Source organism: Euprymna scolopes, chromosome 22 (assembly GCF_053919585.1).
Source record: "Euprymna scolopes isolate OS-2025 chromosome 22, ASM5391958v1, whole genome shotgun sequence".
In the NCBI taxonomy this organism is placed as follows: domain Eukaryota; kingdom Metazoa; phylum Mollusca; class Cephalopoda; order Sepiida; family Sepiolidae; genus Euprymna; species Euprymna scolopes.
The window spans coordinates 79,220,948-79,245,792 of NC_136503.1; the positions used below are offsets into that span (position 1 = coordinate 79,220,948).

Here is a 24,845-nt window from a genome sequence, read left to right on the forward strand (position 1 = left end):
TGGGTTTCTCTTTCCAAATCTGACAGTCTTGCTCTCCTTTCTCTTTGACGTATCCTGTTAAGTTCTAGACGTCTTTCTCTATCTGAATTGTTTTCATTGGAGCGAATTGCAGCAACTCTTAGTCTATTAGCTTCCAATCTTTCCATTCTTTCTTCCTCACTTTCGTTTCTACTTCGTTTGGGTGGCATAATTTCGGTTTTAAACGGAATTGTTTAACGATATTAATGATTGTAAATTAATTAAGCGTAAAGGAAATGTATACTAACTGAAATGGACGAACTATAAATAATATTTCTGAATAGTACAATTATAAACAATTATATTGTACCTATTTACTATGCCTCCCCACGGGACAGAGTTAGACACCAGGGTCGTTTTTTAACGTGGAGAAAAGGTACAAAAATAAAAATTGTCTCAGTCGTGAAGGATTTCTCCTCCACCGAAAGAGAACAAGAAAATGAAGTGCAGCATCTGAAGAACAGATACTACACTTTGATCTTGACCAAAAGGAATGAATAAAAGCGACCTACGTGTGACTCATTACTTCCGGGTGTAAACGTCACAGTCTAAAAGTAATAATTAAAAAAAAAAGTAAATGTAAAATAAATGTAATACCAACTTAGGTTAACTAAGTAAACAGTACAATTAAAACAGTTCTATTAAAACAAATAATTACTAAGATCTAGGTAATTGTTAGTCTCATTGTTATGGTTTTAAAGAAAAAAATGTGTAAAAAAAAGTTCTGCTTTTGTGAGTACGTGTATTTCTTTTAAATTACATAACCTTTTTATTTTATTATTTATATCTCTTTTAAATTTATATATTTTGTTAGTAAACTGGAAGAAATTCAGTTGAATAAAACCTTGTTCGTGTTCTTTACGTTAAACTCATATTTTTATAAAAGGTTCATCCGGTTTAAAGAAAGCACTAAGTTTAAATAAGACTGGAAATAACTAATTCAATATATAAATAGAAAAATGAAATAAATATAAGCTTTAAGTCTTAAGATAGTAATAATCAAAATGTAATAAATTATTTGTAGTTCAAATCTATGATAAACAGGCTTTCGAAATAGGCTCGACCAGAAAGATTAAATTGGAACGAAATTATAATCTCCGTGCCATTTTCAAAACAACCCCACAAAAGTAACGATATCCTGCAGTTGGTTAAATGACAATGGTTGTAAGAAAAATGTAAAAGAAAATGCGCTTTTCTGTTTATTTTGACCTGTTTTATTTAATTAAAAAAAAAATTGGCTATAACTGGAAGAGAGCGTTATGTTTTGGGGGTTGTTTAAAAAATAGAATGGAAATAAAGTTAGTTCCGTTTTAATTGTGTTTAATTGCGGCAAGCGCTAACAAAATCGAAAAATCACTGTTTACATTCGAAATGTTAACTTTTATAGGTTTACAGGTTTGCTGACAAGGCTGGGGGTGTTTAATACAATTATTTTACTAAATTGATTTTTTTCATTTAAAAATAAAATAATTTATTTTTTAATAAAGTTTTATTTTAAAATATTTGTTTTTGTTTATTTATATAAAATTACGATAGTTGAATTGTATTCTTTCAATTATATTGGCAAGTAAAATATAAAAGATTAAAACGGAACGAAATTGAAATTTCCATTACATTTTCAATACAATCCCAAAACATAAAGCTTTGCTCGCCAATGAATTGTTTTGATAATATACGTAAAGTGAAATAAATCGAATATAAAATTAAATGAAAATATATTAAATAATTAAATGTTAAATAGATTTTGTAAATAGTACAGTTGAAATGATTAGAATATTTCCAATATGTAATAAGGTCGAGGTAATTAGTTAAAGAGATTTAATATAATGTGATATGCAAATGAGCATAAGTCATTCGATATGGGGGTGGTTTGTAGACTAGTATATAAAGAAATTAGGCATAGATTCTTATGTCTCCTATAACAGAAACATCCTAAAATGGGTTCTAATGTTTCTCTACCAGGAGAGATCTACCCTCTTACCTCCTTTATATTTCGTTGATGATGGAGAGCTGTACACACAGACAGAAACACACGAACCCTATTACTTTATAAAAATATAGATATCTCTTTTAAATTTATATATTTTGTTAGTAAACTGGAAGAAATTCAGTTGAATAAAACCTTGTTCGTGTTCTTTACGTTAAACTCATATTTTTATAAAAGGTTCATCCGGTTTAAAGAAAGCACTAAGTTTAAATAAGACTGGAAATAACTAATTCAATATATAAATAGAAAAATGAAATAAATATAAGCTTTAAGTCTTAAGATAGTAATAATCAAAATGTAATAAATTATTTGTAGTTCAAATCTATGATAAACAGGCTTTCGAAATAGGCTCGACCAGAAAGATTAAATTGGAACGAAATTATAATCTCCGTGCCATTTTCAAAACAACCCCACAAAAGTAACGATATCCTGCAGTTGGTTAAATGACAATGGTTGTAAGAAAAATGTAAAAGAAAATGCGCTTTTCTGTTTATTTTGACCTGTTTTATTTAATTAAAAAAAAAATTGGCTATAACTGGAAGAGAGCGTTATGTTTTGGGGGTTGTTTAAAAAATAGAATGGAAATAAAGTTAGTTCCGTTTTAATTGTGTTTAATTGCGGCAAGCGCTAACAAAATCGAAAAATCACTGTTTACATTCGAAATGTTAACTTTTATAGGTTTACAGGTTTGCTGACAAGGCTGGGGGTGTTTAATACAATTATTTTACTAAATTGATTTTTTTCATTTAAAAATAAAATTATTTATTTTTTAATAAAGTTTTATTTTAAAATATTTGTTTTTGTTTATTTATATAAAATTACGATAGTTGAATTGTATTCTTTCAATTATATTGGCAAGTAAAATATAAAAGATTAAAACGGAACGAAATTGAAATTTCCATTACATTTTCAATACAATCCCAAAACATAAAGCTTTGCTCGCCAATGAATTGTTTTGATAATATACGTAAAGTGAAATAAATCGAATATAAAATTAAATGAAAATATATTAAATAATTAAATGTTAAATAGATTTTGTAAATAGTACAGTTGAAATGATTAGAATATTTCCAATATGTAATAAGGTCGAGGTAATTAGTTAAAGAGATTTAATATAATGTGATATGCAAATGAGCATAAGTCATTCGATATGGGGGTGGTTTGTAGACTAGTATATAAAGAAATTAGGCATGGATTCTTATGTCTCCTATAACAGAAACATCCTAAAATGGGTTCTAATGTTTCTCTACCAGGAGAGATCTACCCTCTTACCTCCTTTATATTTCGTTGATGATGGAGAGCTGTACACACAGACAGAAACACACGAACCCTATTACTTTATAAAAATATAGATATATATAATATATAACAATAATATATATATAACAATAATATATATATATATATAATATATAACAATAATATATATATATATATAATATAACAATAATATATATAATATATAACAATAATATATATATATAATATATAACAATAATATATATATATATATAATATATAACAATTATATATATATTAAAAATGGCTAATTATATATATATATGTATATATATATATATATTAAAAATCAAAGATGGCGTAAATATCATAAAACACAATTGCAACTACTCTTTGGATTTTTCCGAATTTATGTGATCATGCTCATATTCTTTTTTTTTCTTTTCTTTTTAAAATTTAGGAACCTTTATTCTGCTGATGTGTCAAGTTGGAAAATATTTTAAAAATTTACATAATAATTATATGATTGTTCTGCACTACGAAACAAGTGTTGTAAAAAATTGAACAGTTTAACACGCTGAAAGTAATAGATAGTAGGATGAACAACATCTTGGAATTTGGAATATAGACTTTTTGTTGTTTATTTGTATATGCTCTGTAGTTATATTTAACATACATCGAGCTTCATTGATAAAAGGGTTTTTATGAATAAAGGGGAAATATAATAAGAATATTTTTCCATATATATATATATATATATATATATATATATATATATATATATATATATATATATATATATATTTAGTGGAAATGGTAATTAATAAAAACTGAAGAAAGTGCTCAATACCGTTGTAGAGCAGATATGCGTTTTATTTTTTATTACCGTATCTTTCTGTTAAGTTACATTATTGTTTCAGCTACTTGGCCGTTTTTTTTTGGCCGTCTGTAGCATCCTCAGACTTTACAGAATCCTCAGACTTTTACAGAAAAAGTCTGAGGATGCTACAGACGACCAAAAAAACAGCCAAGTAGCTGAAACAATAATGTAACTTAACAGAAAAATACGGTAATAAAAAATAAAACGTATATATATATATATATATATATATATATATATATATATATATATATATATATATATATATATATATATATATATATATATATACTTAGTTTATTGTACATTTTGGTCTTTACATTTTTTTTTTATACTTTACTTCATAGGGTGAATATATTGCACCAGAAAAGAACGAAAATGTCTACAGTCAGTGCCCTTTTGTGGCTCAAGTCTTTGTGGATGGACACAGTTTACAGGTAAATGCAGATCTTCGGTTACAAATTCCCGACATATTTTTATCCTTTACAAATGTATACATAATTTATGTTTATTTAAAAATAAATTTGATCAACTAGAAGAATACGAATAATAATAAGAATAAAATTAATTCCCCAAACAAACATGTTTTACTCAGCTTTTATGTCCCTTCACAAAAATTAAAATCAAGATGCAATGACAATAAATCTTATGTCTAGAATCCTTATTCCAATTCTGATTAAAATTCATTCTATGATTTTTTATTCTAAAAATGGAAAATAGGAAAATCCTGCTTAATTTGTGTCTAATGACTAGGGCTATGACAAGAGAATATTCTTTTCATTATTTTGACTCTCGAGTATATATCTTTTATGCTTTTAGATGGAGTGGTATGGTTCTCGATCGATTGTGTCGGATATATACTCGAGAGTCAAAATAATGATGAGAATATTCTCTTGTCATAGCCCTACCAATTACTATGGATCAAATTTAATGAAAATCTGAAATATTTGAATTTCCTAGTGAGAGGTTATGCCCACATTATATCTATTTAAATCCTTTTTTTATAATATTCCAAAACTAAAATTATTATTATTAATTGATTTTAAATATCTATTAAAATTTCACAAAGGTCAAAAGTATCTGAGTTTTTATCAAAGGGTTCTACACCTTTTTTTATCCTCTCAACATATAAAACTAAAAGCAACTAAATATAAGCCATTTTATCTACTTACATGTTGCTTGACATTATCTGGCAAAAAATGCAGAACTTATCGGGTTTGTTCAAAAATTCATAATGATCGTCTCATAAATTTAGAAGTAAGTCCTATACATACACAGGGTAGAATGATAAAGTTGTCGCCCTAAAGAAAACAACACTACAGCTTTATTTTAAAACTTTTATTGACAAAAATCAATTCAGGTAATTTGATTATGTAGTAGAGCTTTTTTTTTCTTTTTTTTTACACAGTGATCACCACTTATCAAGGCCCGGAAGCCACTCAGGGATAAGGGTTATTGCAAGTACATTACGTTAGTGTGGAGATTTGATGAAATGTTTACTTAAGGGGGCGGTTCATTAGGAATTTGTTAACGTTGCACTTGAAGACATCCAAGTTGTAGTCCGGTGGGAAGCAGGCAGACATTTATTCACTGTAGCCGCCTTCAGCCTCAATCACCACCTCAATTCAGGTCCGAAACTGGGTACATGCATTTGCTACAAGCGCCAGCAGATGGCGGCGATCAGGCTAGCTTTGGTGTTGTGGGAGGTCATGTTGGTGATGTTCTTGATCCATGACTAAATGAAATAGTCCAGCGCGTTCAGGTCGGGGGAGGAGTGGGGGGCAATGAGAGAAGGGTACAAAATCGTAGCACTCCTTCTGAAGCCAAGCCTGGGTCTCTTTGTACTTGTGGGTCAGTGCCTAGTCCTGCTGCCACACTCAGGGTTTGCCAGCGGCCGCCTGATTGTACCAAGGGATGAGCACACTCTTCAGCACATCCAGGTACACTTTGGTGTTGATTTTCAAGCCAACTTCGAAGATATAAAGTGGCCCTCACTTGAAACCACACCAAAGACCATAACTGTGCCCGGAAACTTTATTTAGCTGTGCCCTCAAGCGTTGAACCATCCGGATTTGTATTTTGAAGGTGCTGGCAATGGTCCTGTTGTCATAACTTAAATCGGTAGAGAGCATGAATTGTACAGCAGCGCAACTCCGATTTCACTTGTTGAATATTGTGTCACTTTCAGACGTGATAGAAGCCTCCTATCACTCTTGGGATTTGTACACAACTGGCCTGCAAAAAAAAAAAAAAAAAAAACAAAAAAAAAGCTATTTTCATCAAAGGGAAATGGAATCATGTTTTTTCTATGGCGACAATTTTAACGTTCCATTCCATATACAAATACATAAACCTATACCCATGTGTATCTTCGTATAGATAAAGATAAAATATCAGTGCAGTCGAAAGGAAAATGCAACAAAAATAACAATAGAAAAATGATGTTTCTAAAAGAAATATCTTTCAACATGTGTTATATAGTAGTTATAATGAAGATGGCACGGGAGAGAGGTAATCTAATATATTAATACTTTGATGCAACACAGACGACATGGGAGTATTCGAATACAAAATTTATAGCACAATTACTGCAGTGGTGTGTTGAAAATTCTAGTACTTATACAGAAAAAGGACCGTGCTATTGCTGGAATTTTCCATGCAGTTTACATAAAATGCCGATGCCAAACGAAAGTTTCATGATTTTTTTTTTTCATGCAAACACTGGCCATTTTTTTTTTTCTAATGAAAAATATATTATTTCTGTTTTACGAAGATACGAGGGGCGTGCAATAAGTAATGTCTCTGACCCACTTCCAGTTGTCTGATCTAGCTGAAATTTTGCATGTGGTATGATTTATATCTCTACGGGTTATGTGGCAAATTACAGCTTTGAATTAATTGTGGTTTCTGTTTTACAGGTGTTTGAACTGAGTCAGGTGTGAAATGGAGCCTGTTGAATGTCGAGCAGTGATCCGGTTTGTGTATTTGAAAGGGTGCACACCACAGGAAACTTTTAATGAAATGAAAGAAACATGGTGATAATGCCCCATCATATGACCTTGTAAAACGCTGGCATCGTGAATTCAAACATGGCCGGAAGTCTGTGGAAACAGCTCCCAGACAGCCAAATAGCCCAAGATGTCAAGATTAGCACAGGGTCTGTGGAAACTATCATTCATTCATTCATGCGTAAGGTGTCTGCCAGATGGATTCCCAGGTTGCTCACACCATTCCAGAAGCGAGAAGGCGTCGAGTGCTCGAGGATGAATTTGGAGATGTGCCAAGAAGATGAGTCAAAGTTTTTGAAAAGTCTGATTACACAGGATGAAACCTGGGTCCATTACTATGATCCAGAGACCAAAGCCCAGTTAATGCAGTGGAAGCACTTGGACTCACCACCTCCAAAGAAGGCAAAGGTGCAGCCCTCTGCTGGCAAGGTCATGCTCACAGTTTTCTGGGATCAGGACGGAGTAGTGATGACAGATTTCCTGGAAAAGAGTACCACAATTACAGGAGCCTATTATGCTTCACTTTTGAGGAAATTAAGGGAAGCTATCAAAATCAAGAGGCAGGGCAAGATCAGCAAAGGTACCCTCCTCCTGCAGAACAACGCTCCGGTCCACAACTCGCATGTCACTAGATCAGAAGCACGGACGTGTGGTTATGAAAATATTACCCCATCCTCCCTACTCTCCTGACCTTGCACCCTCTGACTTTCATCTCTTCCCAGCCATGAAGTTGTTTTTGAAAGGAAAGCGTTTCCCAGATGATGCAGCCTTGATTTCTGAAGTCACATCATGGTTGGAGGATCAACCTGAGGTGTTCTACAAAAACGGTCTCCAGAGCTGCATCAAACGATAGGAGAAATGCATAACTCTGGGTGTTTCCTATGTAGAGACCGTCTAATAACTGCGCCAAGTTTCGTTGCTCTACTGCATTACTTATTGCACGTCCCTTGTAATTCAATGAACAATTAATTGAAAAACGAAAACAATGTTCGATCTGATATTATGAAGAAAATACAATGAATAATTATCGGACAATTTTTATGAAACTTTAATGGAATTAAAATTTGATTCAAGAAAAAAATTCATTGTAAAGTTATATTTATTTTTTGATTAATAAATTGTAACTTTATATGATTTATTTCTTTAAAAATAATTGTTTGGTCCGGGAGCCACTCAGGGATAAGGGTTATTGTAAGTACAGTACGTTAGTGTGGATATTTAAAGTTTCTACTTAAGGGGGCGATTTATCAGGAATTTGTTTACATTGGACTTGAAGACATCCAAGTTGTAGTCAGGAGGGAAGCAGGCAGACGGAACAGAGTTCCACAGGCGTGCAGTGGTTAATAAAAACACTCCATTTTTGGGACTATTTTACCATATTTGTCCAAAATTTTCTGTGTATGTCTATTTAGCAATTTTGCATGGTGCTGATATCAAATTTAAATATGTTAAGGTCTTGGGGACTTTGGGGAGCTAAATGGGGAGGGTGGTAGGGGGACAAATGATGGACTTATTCATTTCTTCTTTTTGCATGGTGCAGAACTCAAATTTACATTTTTCATTTTTTATGCCTCGTTCACTGTGCACTCACTGGGGACCATGTACGCTTCACTTGTTTTTGTTCAAATCAAGATAAATAGCAAATAAGTGTTCGCTTAAATGATGTTGGTTGTGTGATTTTATTGGCTTACTATTTAGCACCTTTCGGTGTTTTATGTAAACTACCTGAAAAAATTTCAACGATAGCAGAGTCCATATTCTGCATAAGTATCAAAATTCTTTACAACAGAAATAGATCACGAAACATTGTTTAAGTGAAATCAATAATTATTTGTCCATGTTTGTATAGCTATTCGTAAAGAGAAGTAACTTAAGAAAAGAAGTTTTTAGAAACGTTTATCTATATATTAATACGATAGTGTGTCACACTTGCATCTTTTTTATTCCAAATGACTGTCGTTTAATTGTTATGACCTATTTCTTGTAATAAATAATTTTACTAAGAATTCTCCATAAGTTTTGGTTTCGGTTTCGATTATAGCTGAAGAAGTATATATATATATATATATGTATATATATATATATATATATATATATATATAAAGCTGAACGTCTGTGTGTGTGTGTGTGTGTGTGTGTGTGTGTGTGTGTGTGTGTGTGTGTGTTTGGTTACGAATAGGCTCCTATATGGTTGACTATTTTAAAAAACTGATTACATATAATGATAGAAGATGTAACGAGACACAGGAATGGGTATGTTTGATCTGGCAGAACGGTGATTCATTAAAATTGTGGGGTCTGCATTCGCGCCTGGCCCCCAAAGCATGGAAATAAAAAATGAAAAAAAAAAACGTTTACAACGGTTTTTGATATAGATGTGCATAAGAATACTTTGATAAGTATGTTTCAACTTAAATAGGGATGGTATAATAAAATTGTGGGGTCTGCGTTCGTGCCTGTACTCCATGGAAATATAGCACAAACTTTAACAAAGACTTTTCATATCTATTTGCGTAAGTATACTTTGATAATTATGTTTCAGTTTGAAGAAATATGGTATAATAAAATTATTGGGTGTTCGTTGGCGCCTGACCTCCACAGAATGGAAATGTGTCACAAAGTTTAACAAGGTTTTTAAAAACAATAACACCTTAACTTTAATCTTAATTCACGTTAGCTTTTATTTATTTTTTTCCATTGAATCATAACTTTAGACAATTCTCGACACAAATTTTGCATAGCTCTGTTTTTTCCTTCTCCACTTGCACGTGGCACTCTTTCGAAAATAGATAAATAAAAATAAGAACGTTACTAGTTATTGTGTCAAAAGAAGGAAAAAATTCTGCTCATCTGATTGTGTGTTTTTTAAAACATTTACATAACCTTTTTATTTTTATTTATCTGTTTATTATTATTATTATATCTGTTTAAGCTTTTTTTGTCAGTGTACCAGAAGGAATTCAGTTGATTACAACCCTTTCTGCATATTCTTTACATTACAATAGTACAACCCTGAATCCGACGGCACAATACTACACCATTCAATACTGTAAAACTGAAACGAAGCTGTTCTGCTTGAAAAGGGCGCCATTTTCTTCTTATTCATATTTATATCGATTCTTTGTTTTAAAAAAACTAAAGTAATTACGTGTTTACTTTTTTAATATCCCATTTTGCTGTTTAGGATTATTTTACTAAAGTAAGTACTGCCATTTTGATTTTTTTTAAACCGGTTCGTGAATTAAAAAAAAAAAAAATTTTTACAAACTACTTAAAAATACAAACCAATGAACTTTTCTACCATAAAAGTAACTTTTATTGACTATGGTAACATTTATTTCTTGTATATTTATATTGTTATACATATATAACATTTTCTCTTTGTAAGGAAACATCATTTTGTTGGTCACTCTTGGCTACGAATGGAAACAAAGTTGATATAAAAAAATATATTTTCGCGGAAATTATCTTTACTTTTATCATATTTTGCTTAGGGTAAAATTTTTGAGTATCAAAACCTATCTCTTTACAACCCCCTCCCTTTCATAACCTATCATACTTTCATCAATCACAGTCCATTTTCTGTAGGCTATTTTTGAACCCAGTCAACGACGAGTACTTCTGCTAATATATATATATATATATATATTATAATTTTTTTTTATAAGTTTTGGTTTCGATTTAAGCTGATGCATATGGATACATTTTTTTTTTTACTTTTGGCATCACAACTTTATAATATATAAGAATCGATAGAAAATTGACTCTATAATAATATATACGAAATCTACATAAACTAAAATATCATATTTAAGCGTATTTTACGAACAGGCTATGCCAGACGTCTCTGCTAACTTAGATAAATACTTTTGCAGTTAAAAAAAAAAAAAAATACTACAATAATATCAGGACGTCTCCGTTTATGCTGAACATCCACAGAATGCCAACATCAATATGAAAGATTCTGCTGTGTAATTTCCACAGGTCCTGCTAGTGTTGAATTAATATGTTGAACTTTTCTTTTCCCCCAGGCATACACGGTGGCAATTGTGGTTCCTGATGAAGAAGTTCTTTGTAATTGGGCTAAAAATGAAGGAGTTGAAGGAAATTTTGATGAACTTTGTGCAAATAAAGTGAGTATATCTTCACAGCGAACTATTCATCTATATATTGATAACTATAGCCCTACCGATGTATTTTAAAGCACTTCTATTCTATTTTCATAGTTCGTTTAAATCCTATGGTGTTAGTTACATTTTCAACATGACCGCATGCCAGAGAAATAATTGGCCAAAATATCATGAAACAACAACAATGAAGATAAGGCTAACAGTCCGCAAAAAATAAATAAACAGATTACTCATCTCAAAGGATTGCAATAATAAAATAATATTCCATTCAGTTCGGACCCGACGATGGAAGATTAAAAAACTTGAATTTATAAGACCAAAAAATCCAACCCTGATCGCCTTTTGGGGCTCGTAGCACAGTGGATAGATGCGTTGAATCTCTACGGTCCCAGGTGAGCATTGTCTGAAGATAGCGGTTTCAATCCTACCTAAAGCCGGCCAGATGATTAGTTGGCCAAAACGTGTTGAGACAACAACAACTATGGAAGGCAGTAATTGCTGAGGATACAGTTGAGCATTCCTATCCCATCGCGATTAATCATCTGACGAAGGGCTGAGGAATAGTTGGCCGAAACGTGATGAAACAACAACTATGGAGATGAGGATAACAGTCCACAACTAACTAAATAAATAAATATACAAATTACTCATCTCAAAGGATTCCAATAATAAAATAATATAGCCACATGGCGAACATCCCCAAAGTTTGCTTGATTGCATTTTCCTCTTTCTGGCATTGGTATTACCAGATCAGGCTTTCTGAAGATACTGTCTTCCTGTCTTAAAATGCACAAAACATTGATGTCATTGTTTTTTTGTTTTTTTTGTCTTTTCTTTCCCTTTGCAATTCCAAACCAATTTTCCTCCACAAAACAATGGAAGCCACCATGAATAAAAGTTTTAATACATTAAGAATTTGCAGGGTAGAAACTTTTTTTCCAAAATCACTGGATTTGGCATTAAATAGCTAAAAAAAAAGCGTTAATATGCTGCAGAGTAAAACCATCAAACTTCTGAATTGATTAATGTCTTCATCTTTTTTATTTTGCTAATTTCAGCATGTGAAAGATCATATTCTTCGAGAGATGCATACTTTTGGCAAAAATGGTGGTCTTAAAAGATTTGAACAGGTAATGTTCCTTATTCAATTAACAAAACAAAACAAAAAAAAACAATTTGATTTTATTCATTTAATGTTAGAATTATGTAAAATTTTATTTTTGTCGAATTTATTAAAGAAAATAAGTTAACATTATGTGATACCACGTGTACCAAAGACATACAGAAGGTGGGAGTGTTAGGGGTGTCCCAGAACCCGCCTCTTTTACTCTTGTTTTAAAAGTGCCCTTTTCAGAGGGCTGTATTATAGGCCTGTGCACCATTTTTTTTACTTGAGCACCTGCCCTGAAAAAGTTCTCTGCACATCACTTACGTGCATCCCTGCTCGACAACAAACATTAACCTCAGTGTTATTTCTGTGGTCTTTTTCTTTGTCTACTTTTCTGGCCGTGTCGTTGTCTCTCACATTAGTGACTATCAAGAGGGCGTTCTTGGCTTTCGGGCTAAAATCAAGGTGTAATATATGTTCTTCAGATGCTACACTTCAATTTCTTGTTCTCTGTTAGTGAAGGAGAAATCGACTGAGACAATTTTTATTTTTTGTTCCTTTTCTCCACATTAAAAAACGACCCTGATGTCTAACTCTTTCCGCTGGGGAGGCATTGTAAATAGGGACTATCAAGGGGATGTGCACAGGATCACAAGTATGAAAAATTAAATAAAATAAAATAAAAATGGAAACACAGACTCCGACACTTTCTGTTAATATCAGTTGGACTCTGGGTGGGTGTGTATGTGACATCATCGGCCCCTTACACACTAAGGTCCACAGCTTAGTTTTCTGTCAAGGCTATGTTTGTCAAGCAGTTGATCAATTAATTTCTTTATCTGCTCAGAACCACAGCTTGCGTTTAACTGTAACTCTTCGACCTCTCTTGGAGGACCTCTGAGCCACCAAATGTCCAAAACTGGTCACTGTCCTTAACTCCAACTGCTGCCAATTGCTGTGCCAAAGACTGCCCCCAACTGTTCTGTCATAAAAACTGTGATAAAACCCATTGCTACTCCCAAAACCAACTCTAAAATATATTGACCTACTTTGTCCTAATCACCGCCATACCTTGACATTTTGTGTTTTTTGGTGAACAACTTCTTATCTGTTGTCTTTCAACCAACCCTATTTCCTATATCTTTGTTTTATCTGATAAATTATTTCTTCTTGTCTTTAGTCATGTTTCCTTTTCTCTTTCTGCCGTACTTCCCAACACTTGGGGGGGGGGCGCCAATAAGATCACAATGGTGCTATGCAACGAACATTATATTTTATTTTTCAACAGATTTTGGAGAATAGACAGATTATTTTGCTTTTAAACCTATTCTTAAAAATAGAGGCAAATTATTTCGCCTGTAAATCCATTTTTAAAATGCAGACAGTATATGTGCTTCTAGACCTATTTTTAGAAAACATGCAGGTAAATTATTTTGTTTTTAAACATATTTTGGAAGAATACTAACAAATTATTTTGCTTGTAAACTCATTTTAAAGAATACAGATATTATATTTTGCTTCTCAACCCATATTTAAAATAGAAACAATATATTTTGCTTGTGAACCCATTTTTAAAATACCAACAATATATTTTGTTTATAAACCGATTTTAAAAATATACACAATATATTTTGCTTGTAAATGCATCTTTTAAATACAGATAATATATTTTGCTTGTAAACCAATTTTTAAATATGGATAATATATTTTGCTTGTGAACCCATTTTTAATATACAGACAATGTATTTTGCTTGTAAGCACATTTTTAATATACAGACAATATATTTTGCTTGTAAACCCATTTTTAATATACGGACAATATATTTGGCTTGTAAATCCATATATTGTCTGTATATTAAAAATGGGTTTACAAGCAAAATATATTTTCTGTATATTAATACAAAAAATATATTTTGCTTGTAAACCCATTTATTTGTAATATACAGACAATATATTTTGCTTGTAAACCCATATATTGTCTATGTACTAAAAATGGGTTTACAAGCAAAATATATTTTCTTTATATTAATACAGACAATATATTTTGCTTGTAAACCCATTTTTAATATACAGACAATATATTTTACTTGTAAACCCATTTTTAATATACAGACAGTATATTTTGCTTGTAAAACCATTAATATACAGACAATATATTTTGATTGTAAAACCATTTTTAATATACACACAATATATTTTGCTTATAAACACATTTTTAATATACTGACAATATATTTTGATTGTAAAACCATTTTTAATATACACACAATATATTTTGCTTATAAACACATTTTTAATATACTGACAATATATTTTGCTTGTAAAACCATTTTTAATATACAGACAATATATTTGGCTTGTAAACTCATTTTTATTATACAGACAATATATTTTGCTTGTAAACTCATTTTTATTATACTGACAATATATTTTGATTGTAAAACCATTTTTAATATACAAACAATATATTTTGCTTATAAACACATTTTTAATATACTGACAATATATTTTGCTTGTAAAACCATTTTTAATATACAGACAATATATTTTGCTTGTAAACTCATTTTTATTATACTGACAATATATTTTGATTGTAAAACCATTTTTAATATACAGACAATATATTTTGCTTGTAAAACTATTTTTAATATACAGACAATATATTTTGATTGTAAAACCATTTTTAATATACAGACAATATATTTTGATTGTAAAACCATTTTTAATATACAGACAATATATTTTGATTGTAAAACCATTTTTAATATACAGACAATATATTTTGATTGTAAAACCATTTTTAATATGCAGACAATATATTTTGATTGTAAAACCATTTTTACAGATATGCTTGGTACATTTGACCATTCTTTAAATTTAATCTCGATATGAACTAATAATAATTTTTCTTTCTTTATCATAATTTCAGGTTAAAGATATTTTCCTTGATTCTCAACTCTTCACCATAGAAAATGGTCTGTTGTCGCCAACATTAAAAAGCAAAAGAATAGCCTTAAGGAAATACTTCAAAGATCATATAAATAAACTCTACGAAAGCAACATGTGAATTACTTTAATAAAAGGACGACTTTTAGTATATAGTAATCCGAATATTCTAGTGGACACATACACATACAAAATGACTAGGATGAAGATCAAAACTAATATTACTAAAACTTTCATATTTCCAGCATAAAGAATAACACCAAATTCGTGTGCTTAAATTGCATGAAAATCAGAATAAACTTTGTATTTTTGGATTCTTCAGACTATTATTCTCATCTTGAGTGTTATTTTCACAACGTTTTGGTCAATGTAGCCTCCGACCTTCTTTAGGTGTGTCTTGTCGAACTTGAGAGTCTTTCTGTAGAACTCGGGAATCTGCATAAAATTTAGAATGGAACCATTTATTTAATCCACAGAGTTTATAGCTGAAGGAATGAGAGCATGATACCGCCATGGATTAAGGAAAGGGTCCCATTCAAAATTTTGTGCAGATTTTGGAGTTTGATAAGACGCACCTGAAGAAGGTCTGAGGTTATATCGACCGAAACATTGTGAAAATGGCGCTCAAGATGAGAGCAGTGGTCTGGAGAATCCAAATAAGACAAATAATCAATTCTCATCGAAAAAAAATTTTGCAACTGAACAAAATTTATTGACCATTTTATGGAAGCTTTGAAAAAGACCTTCCATACATTTACTGAAAATCATTTCAAACGAATAAAATGTATAAAAAAACTGACTTTTTCATTTTTTCAGGTCAATGCAAAACTTTTTTGCTGGTTTGTAGAAGGGACATATTAAACCATCATGATTTATTTTATGCATATTTTTTATTACTTAATGTTGTGATCCTGTAAGTGTCCGGAAGAGAGACACAACTTGGTAATTAGTGAAAAACAAAATATATTGAACAGCAAAGCAAATATAACAAAGAAAGAAAGTGGGTATACATCAGTCCGACTGTCAAGTGTGCATAACTTGTGCTAATATTCTCCCGGTCCTTATAATAAATGGAAGAGTTAATTATTATTTCTGGTGCTACCAGATCAGGCTTCCGGAGACGAAATGCCCCTACATCGATTTTCTGTTTTTGTTTTCTATTCTCTTTTGTAAAACTTAATCATATCTGCAAAAACAAAAACAAAAACAACAACCCCCTTCCCCTCTCCTTTCTTTTTCTATCCCTACTTCCCAACCCCGTCGGCCCCCCCTTTTCCCCTCCCCCTTTTTTTTGCCCTGTTGGTATGGCACTAGAATAAGCCGACTGCTCCCCTGCAGAGGGTAAAATCCCTCAATGGGGTAACCAGTTAGCCGTGGGTTGCTACCCATAATGCCTTAGGACGCGAACCTGGTGATTGAGCTAACCTAGACCTGGGTGCATAAAAGTCTAGGCACTGCAACACATTACTTCAGCCCTTACTTCGGCTAGACAGGCGGTCGGAGAGGCCCGATCCAATCAATCGGCCAGTCACGCCAAGCCCTAGCACTTACACCCAAAGTACCAACTACCACAACAAAGAACGAAACTTAAAGGTACTCCCATCTTTTTTTTTTTTTTTTTTTCTTCCCCCACTACAAAAAATAGGCAAACCAAGTAAGTGCAAGAAGGCGGTGGCAAGGGTCAATCAATTGGAAAGACCAGAACTCAACACTCCATCTGAACAAATGTATTTTTGAGGACATATTGAACAGAAAATATAGTGCTTGAGAACTCTTTACCAAAAGAGTATATCTTCCATGTAGCCCCGACATGGTCAAGGCGAATGGGTTTCCCCCTTACTATGCCCCCATTTTGGGCTCCGAGGTGAGTAGGGAACGTGGTTGATAAAAAATAAATCCCAAAATCCATGGCTGATAAAAACAAATGCATCCCCCTCAAAACCCTTAAAAGAAATCATTCCTTCGACTCTGACCTCTCAAGCTCAGATGAAGAACAAAAATTCAACCAACCAACTAATTATTATTTGTAAGGTAGACACACCCCAATACTTAACCATATCGTCATGATTAAGTTATAACTTTTTCCTTCAGATTAATACCCTTTACTGACAAACTGTACTTTCAAGTTACTTTTCAATATAAAAACCACCTATATAGGAAATATTTCTTACTCTTATGGCTCGTCAGCCCAACAAGTCTTGAAAGTACAGGTCTCCATCCATGTTTCCATTTAGTCTCGAAAGACAAAGGATACCCCTTAGGGGCAGTAGCGCGTGTAATTGTGAGGCAAGGGTTGCACAATCCTCAACCACGCCTCTCCTGAATCGGCACTGTTTGAGTCCAGTGTCAAGGAGAAGACCAGGACGACTTGAAACAATGCCGAGATAAGCGGAGAGCACATACAGCACTTCAAAATACAGGTCTATACATGGTCCAACAAGTGAATGAGGGGTTTGTTTATGTTCATGCATCTGTTGCACGCTAATTTCCGTACCGTGTAGGTTTCATGATTAAAAAATTTATTTATTACATAAACAAAACATTCTGACGGTAACGGGTAAAAGCACCATCCATATTTTTCTGCAATATTTTCCCCCATGTTGACTCGAAAACCTACATTCTTTAGTCAATAATGAAAGGAAGTCATCTTCCATCATGATAATATTCATTCTAACACATATTAATCTTCCATCATGATAATATTCATTCCAACACATATTAATCTTCCATCATGATAATATTCATTCTAACACATATTAATCTTCCATCATGATAATATTCATTCTAACACATATTAATCTTCCATCATGATAATATTCATTCTAACACATATTAATCTTCCATCATGATAATATTCATTCCAACACATATTAATCTTCCATCATGATAATATTCATTCCAACACATATTAATCTTCCATCATGATAATATTCATTCTAACACATATTAATCTTCCATCATGATAATATTCATTCTAACACATATTAATCTTCCATCATGATAATATTCATTCTAACACATATTAATCTTCCATCATGATAATATTCATTCTAACACATATTAATCTTCCATCATGATAATATTCATTCTAACACATATTAATCTTCCATCATGATAATATTCATTCTAACACATATTAATCTTCCATCATGATAATATTCATTCTAACACATATTAATCTTCCATCATGATAATATTCATTCTAACACATATTAATCTTCCATCATGATAATATTCATTCTAACACATATTAATCTTCCATCATGATAATATTCATTCTAACACATATTAATCTTCCATCATGATAATATTCATTCTAACACATATTAATCTTCCATCATGATAATATTCATTCTAACACATATTAATCTTCCATCATGATAATATTCATTCTAACACATATTAATCTTCCATCATGATAATATTCATTCTAACACATATTAATCTTCCATCATGATAATATTCATTCTAACACATATTAATCTTCCATCATGATAATATTCATTCCAACACATATTAATCTTCCATCATGATAATATTCATTCTAACACATATTAATCTTCCATCATGATAATATTCATTCTAACACATATTAATCTTCCATCATGATAATATTCATTCTAACACATATTAATCTTCCATCATGATAATATTCATTCTAACACATATTAATCTTCCATCATGATAATATTCATTCCAACACATATTAATCTTCCATCATGATAATATTCATTCTAACACATATTAATCTTCCATCATGATAATATTCATTCCAACACATATTAATCTTCCATCATGATAATATTCATTCTAACACATATTAATCTTCCATCATGATAATATTCATTCTAACACATATTAATCTTCCATCATGATAATATTCATTCTAACACATATTAATCTTCCATCATGATAATATTCATTCTAACACATATTAATCTTCCATCATGATAATATTCATTCCAACACATATTAATCTTCCATCATGATAATATTCATTCCAACACATATTAATCTTCCATCATGATAATATTCATTCTAACACATATTAATCTTCCATCATGATAATATTCATTCCAACACATATTAATCTTCCATCATGATAATATTCATTCTAACACATATTAATCTTCCATCATGATAATATTCATTCTAACACATATTAATCTTCCATCATGATAATATTCATTCTAACACATATTAATCTTCCATCATGATAATATTCATTCTAACACATATTAATCTTCCATCATGATAATATTCATTCCAACACATATTAATCTTCCATCATGATAATATTCATTCCAACACATATTAATCTTCCATCATGATAATATTCATTCTAACACATATTAATCTTCCATCATGATAATATTCATTCTAACACATATTAATCTTCCATCATGATAATATTCATTCTAACACATATTAATCTTCCATCATGATAATATTCATTCTAACACATATTAATCTTCCATCATGATAATATTCATTCCAACACATATTAATCTTCCATCATGATAATATTCATTCCAACACATATTAATCTTCCATCATGATAATATTCATTCTAACACATATTAATCTTCCATCATGATAATATTCATTCTAACACATATTAATCTTCCATCATGATAATATTCATTCTAACACATATTAATCTTCCATCATGATAATATTCATTCTAACACATATTAATCTTCCATCATGATAATATTCATTCCAACACATATTAATCTTCCATCATGATAATATTCATTCCAACACATATTAATCTTCCATCATGATAATATTCATTCTAACACATATTAATCTTCCATCATGATAATATTCATTCTAACACATATTAATCTTCCATCATGATAATATTCATTCTAACACATATTAATCTTCCATCATGATAATATTCATTCTAACACATATTAATCTTCCATCATGATAATATTCATTCCAACACATATTAATCTTCCATCATGATAATATTCATTCTAACACATATTAATCTTCCATCATGATAATATTCATTCTAACACATATTAATCTTCCATCATGATAATATTCATTCCAACACATATTAATCTTCCATCATGATAATATTCATTCCAACACATATTAATCTTCCATCATGATAATATTCATTCTAACACATATTAATCTTCCATCATGATAATATTCATTCTAACACATATTAATCTTCCATCATGATAATATTCATTCTAACACATATTAATCTTCCATCATGATAATATTCATTCTAACACATATTAATCTTCCATCATGATAATATTCATTCCAACACATATTAATCTTCCATCATGATAATATTCATTCCAACACATATTAATCTTCCATCATGATAATATTCATTCCAACACATATTAATCTTCCATCATGATAATATTCATTCTAACACATATTAATCTTCCATCATGATAATATTCATTCTAACACATATTAATCTTCCATCATGATAATATTCATTCTAACACATATTAATCTTCCATCATGATAATATTCATTCTAACACATATTAATCTTCCATCATGATAATATTCATTCTAACACATATTAATCTTCCATCATGATAATATTCATTCCAACACATATTAATCTTCCATCATGATAATATTCATTCCAACACATATTAATCTTCCATCATGATAATATTCATTCTAACACATATTAATCTTCCATCATGATAATATTCATTCCAACACATATTAATCTTCCATCATGATAATATTCATTCTAACACATATTAATCTTCCATCATGATAATATTCATTCCAACACATATTAATCTTCCATCATGATAATATTCATTCTAACACATATTAATCTTCCATCATGATAATATTCATTCCAACACATATTAATCTTCCATCATGATAATATTCATTCTAACACATATTAATCTTCCATCATGATAATATTCATTCTAACACATATTAATCTTCCATCATGATAATATTCATTCTAACACATATTAATCTTCCATCATGATAATATTCATTCTAACACATATTAATCTTCCATCATGATAATATTCATTCCAACACATATTAATCTTCCATCATGATAATATTCATTCCAACACATATTAATCTTCCATCATGATAATATTCATTCTAACACATATTAATCTTCCATCATGATAATATTCATTCTAACACATATTAATCTTCCATCATGATAATATTCATTCTAACACATATTAATCTTCCATCATGATAATATTCATTCTAACACATATTAATCTTCCATCATGATAATATTCATTCTAACACATATTAATCTTCCATCATGATAATATTCATTCTAACACATATTAATCTTCCATCATGATAATATTCATTCTAACACATATTAATCTTCCATCATGATAATATTCATTCTAACACATATTAATCTTCCATCATGATAATATTCATTCTAACACATATTAATCTTCCATCATGATAATATTCATTCTAACACATATTAATCTTCCATCATGATAATATTCATTCTAACACATATTAATCTTCCATCATGATAATATTCATTCTAACACATATTAATCTTCCATCATGATAATATTCATTCTAACACATATTAATCTTCCATCATGATAATATTCATTCTAACACATATTAATCTTCCATCATGATAATATTCATTCTAACACATATTAATCTTCCATCATGATAATATTCATTCTAACACATATTAATCTTCCATCATGATAATATTCATTCTAACACATATTAATCTTCCATCATGATAATATTCATTCTAACACATATTAATCTTCCATCATGATAATATTCATTCCAACACATATTAATCTTCCATCATGATAATATTCATTCTAACACATATTAATCTTCCATCATGATAATATTCATTCTAACACATATTAATCTTCCATCATGATAATATTCATTCTAACACATATTAATCTTCCATCATGATAATATTCATTCTAACACATATTAATCTTCCATCATGATAATATTCATTCTAACACATATTAATCTTCCATCATGATAATATTCATTCTAACACATATTAATCTTCCATCATGATAATATTCATTCTAACACATATTAATCTTCCATCATGATAATATTCATTCTAACACATATTAATCTTCCATCATGATAATATTCATTCTAACACATATTAATCTTCCATCATGATAATATTCATTCTAACACATATTAATCTTCCATCATGATAATATTCATTCTAACACATATTAATCTTCCATCATGATAATATTCATTCTAACACATATTAATCTTCCATCATGATAATATTCATTCTAACACATATTAATCTTCCATCATGATAATATTCATTCTAACACATATTAATCTTCCATCATGATAATATTCATTCTAACACATATTAATCTTCCATCATGATAATATTCATTCTAACACATATTAATCTTCCATCATGATAATATTCATTCTAACACATATTAATCTTCCATCATGATAATATTCATTCTAACACATATTAATCTTCCATCATGATAATATTCATTCTAACACATATTAATCTTCCATCATGATAATATTCATTCTAACACATATTAATCTTCCATCATGATAATATTCATTCTAACACATATTAATCTTCCATCATGATAATATTCATTCTAACACATATTAATCTTCCATCATGATAATATTCATTCTAACACATATTAATCTTCCATCATGATAATATTCATTCCAACACATATTAATCTTCCATCATGATAATATTCATTCTAACACATATTAATCTTCCATCATGATAATATTCATTCCAACACATATTAATCTTCCATCATGATAATATTCATTCTAACACATATTAATCTTCCATCATGATAATATTCATTCTAACACATATTAATCTTCCATCATGATAATATTCATTCTAACACATATTAATCTTCCATCATGATAATATTCATTCTAACACATATTAATCTTCCATCATGATAATATTCATTCTAACACATATTAATCTTCCATCATGATAATATTCATTCTAACACATATTAATCTTCCATCATGATAATATTCATTCTAACACATATTAATCTTCCATCATGATAATATTCATTCTAACACATATTAATCTTCCATCATGATAATATTCATTCTAACACATATTAATCTTCCATCATGATAATATTCATTCTAACACATATTAATCTTCCATCATGATAATATTCATTCTAACACATATTAATCTTCCATCATGATAATATTCATTCTAACACATATTAATCTTCCATCATGATAATATTCATTCTAACACATATTAATCTTCCATCATGATAATATTCATTCTAACACATATTAATCTTCCATCATGATAATATTCATTCTAACACATATTAATCTTCCATCATGATAATATTCATTCTAACACATATTAATCTTCCATCATGATAATATTCATTCTAACACATATTAATCTTCCATCATGATAATATTCATTCCAACACATATTAATCTTCCATCATGATAATATTCATTCTAACACATATTAATCTTCCATCATGATAATATTCATTCTAACACATATTAATCTTCCATCATGATAATATTCATTCCAACACATATTAATCTTCCATCATGATAATATTCATTCCAACACATATTAATCTTCCATCATGATAATATTCATTCCAACACATATTAATCTTCCATCATGATAATATTCATTCTAACACATATTAATCTTCCATCATGATAATATTCATTCTAACACATATTAATCTTCCATCATGATAATATTCATTCTAACACATATTAATCTTCCATCATGATAATATTCATTCTAACACATATTAATCTTCCATCATGATAATATTCATTCTAACACATATTAATCTTCCATCATGATAATATTCATTCTAACACATATTAATCTTCCATCATGATAATATTCATTCCAACACATATTAATCTTCCATCATGATAATATTCATTCTAACACATATTAATCTTCCATCATGATAATATTCATTCCAACACATATTAATCTTCCATCATGATAATATTCATTCTAACACATATTAATCTTCCATCATGATAATATTCATTCTAACACATATTAATCTTCCATCATGATAATATTCATTCCAACACATATTAATCTTCCATCATGATAATATTCATTCCAACACATATTAATCTTCCATCATGATAATATTCATTCCAACACATATTAATCTTCCATCATGATAATATTCATTCTAACACATATTAATCTTCCATCATGATAATATTCATTCTAACACATATTAATCTTCCATCATGATAATATTCATTCTAACACATATTAATCTTCCATCATGATAATATTCATTCTAACACATATTAATCTTCCATCATGATAATATTCATTCTAACACATATTAATCTTCCATCATGATAATATTCATTCTAACACATATTAATCTTCCATCATGATAATATTCATTCTAACACATATTAATCTTCCATCATAATAATATTCATTCTAACACATATTAATCTTC

The 24,845-nt window shown here is 29.9% G+C and overlaps 1 protein-coding gene across 3 annotated transcripts in view; it reads left to right on the plus strand.

The window, feature by feature from the left end:
- The window catches only part of LOC145243486 (long-chain-fatty-acid--CoA ligase 5-like), a 174,500-nt gene extending 158,385 nt beyond the window's left edge, over window positions 1–16,115 (plus strand). For all 3 annotated transcript variants that reach the window (XM_080106429.1, XM_080106427.1, XM_080106428.1), the window contains exons 19-22: window positions 4,472–4,561; window positions 11,164–11,265; window positions 12,321–12,392; window positions 15,300–16,115. In XM_080106429.1, the coding sequence (XP_079962555.1) occupies window positions 4,472–4,561; window positions 11,164–11,265; window positions 12,321–12,392; window positions 15,300–15,437 (402 nt within the window). In that variant the 3' untranslated portion in view covers window positions 15,438–16,115. The remainder of the gene's footprint in view (window positions 1–4,471; window positions 4,562–11,163; window positions 11,266–12,320; window positions 12,393–15,299) is intronic.
- Window positions 16,116–24,845: the final 8,730 nt, after the last annotated feature.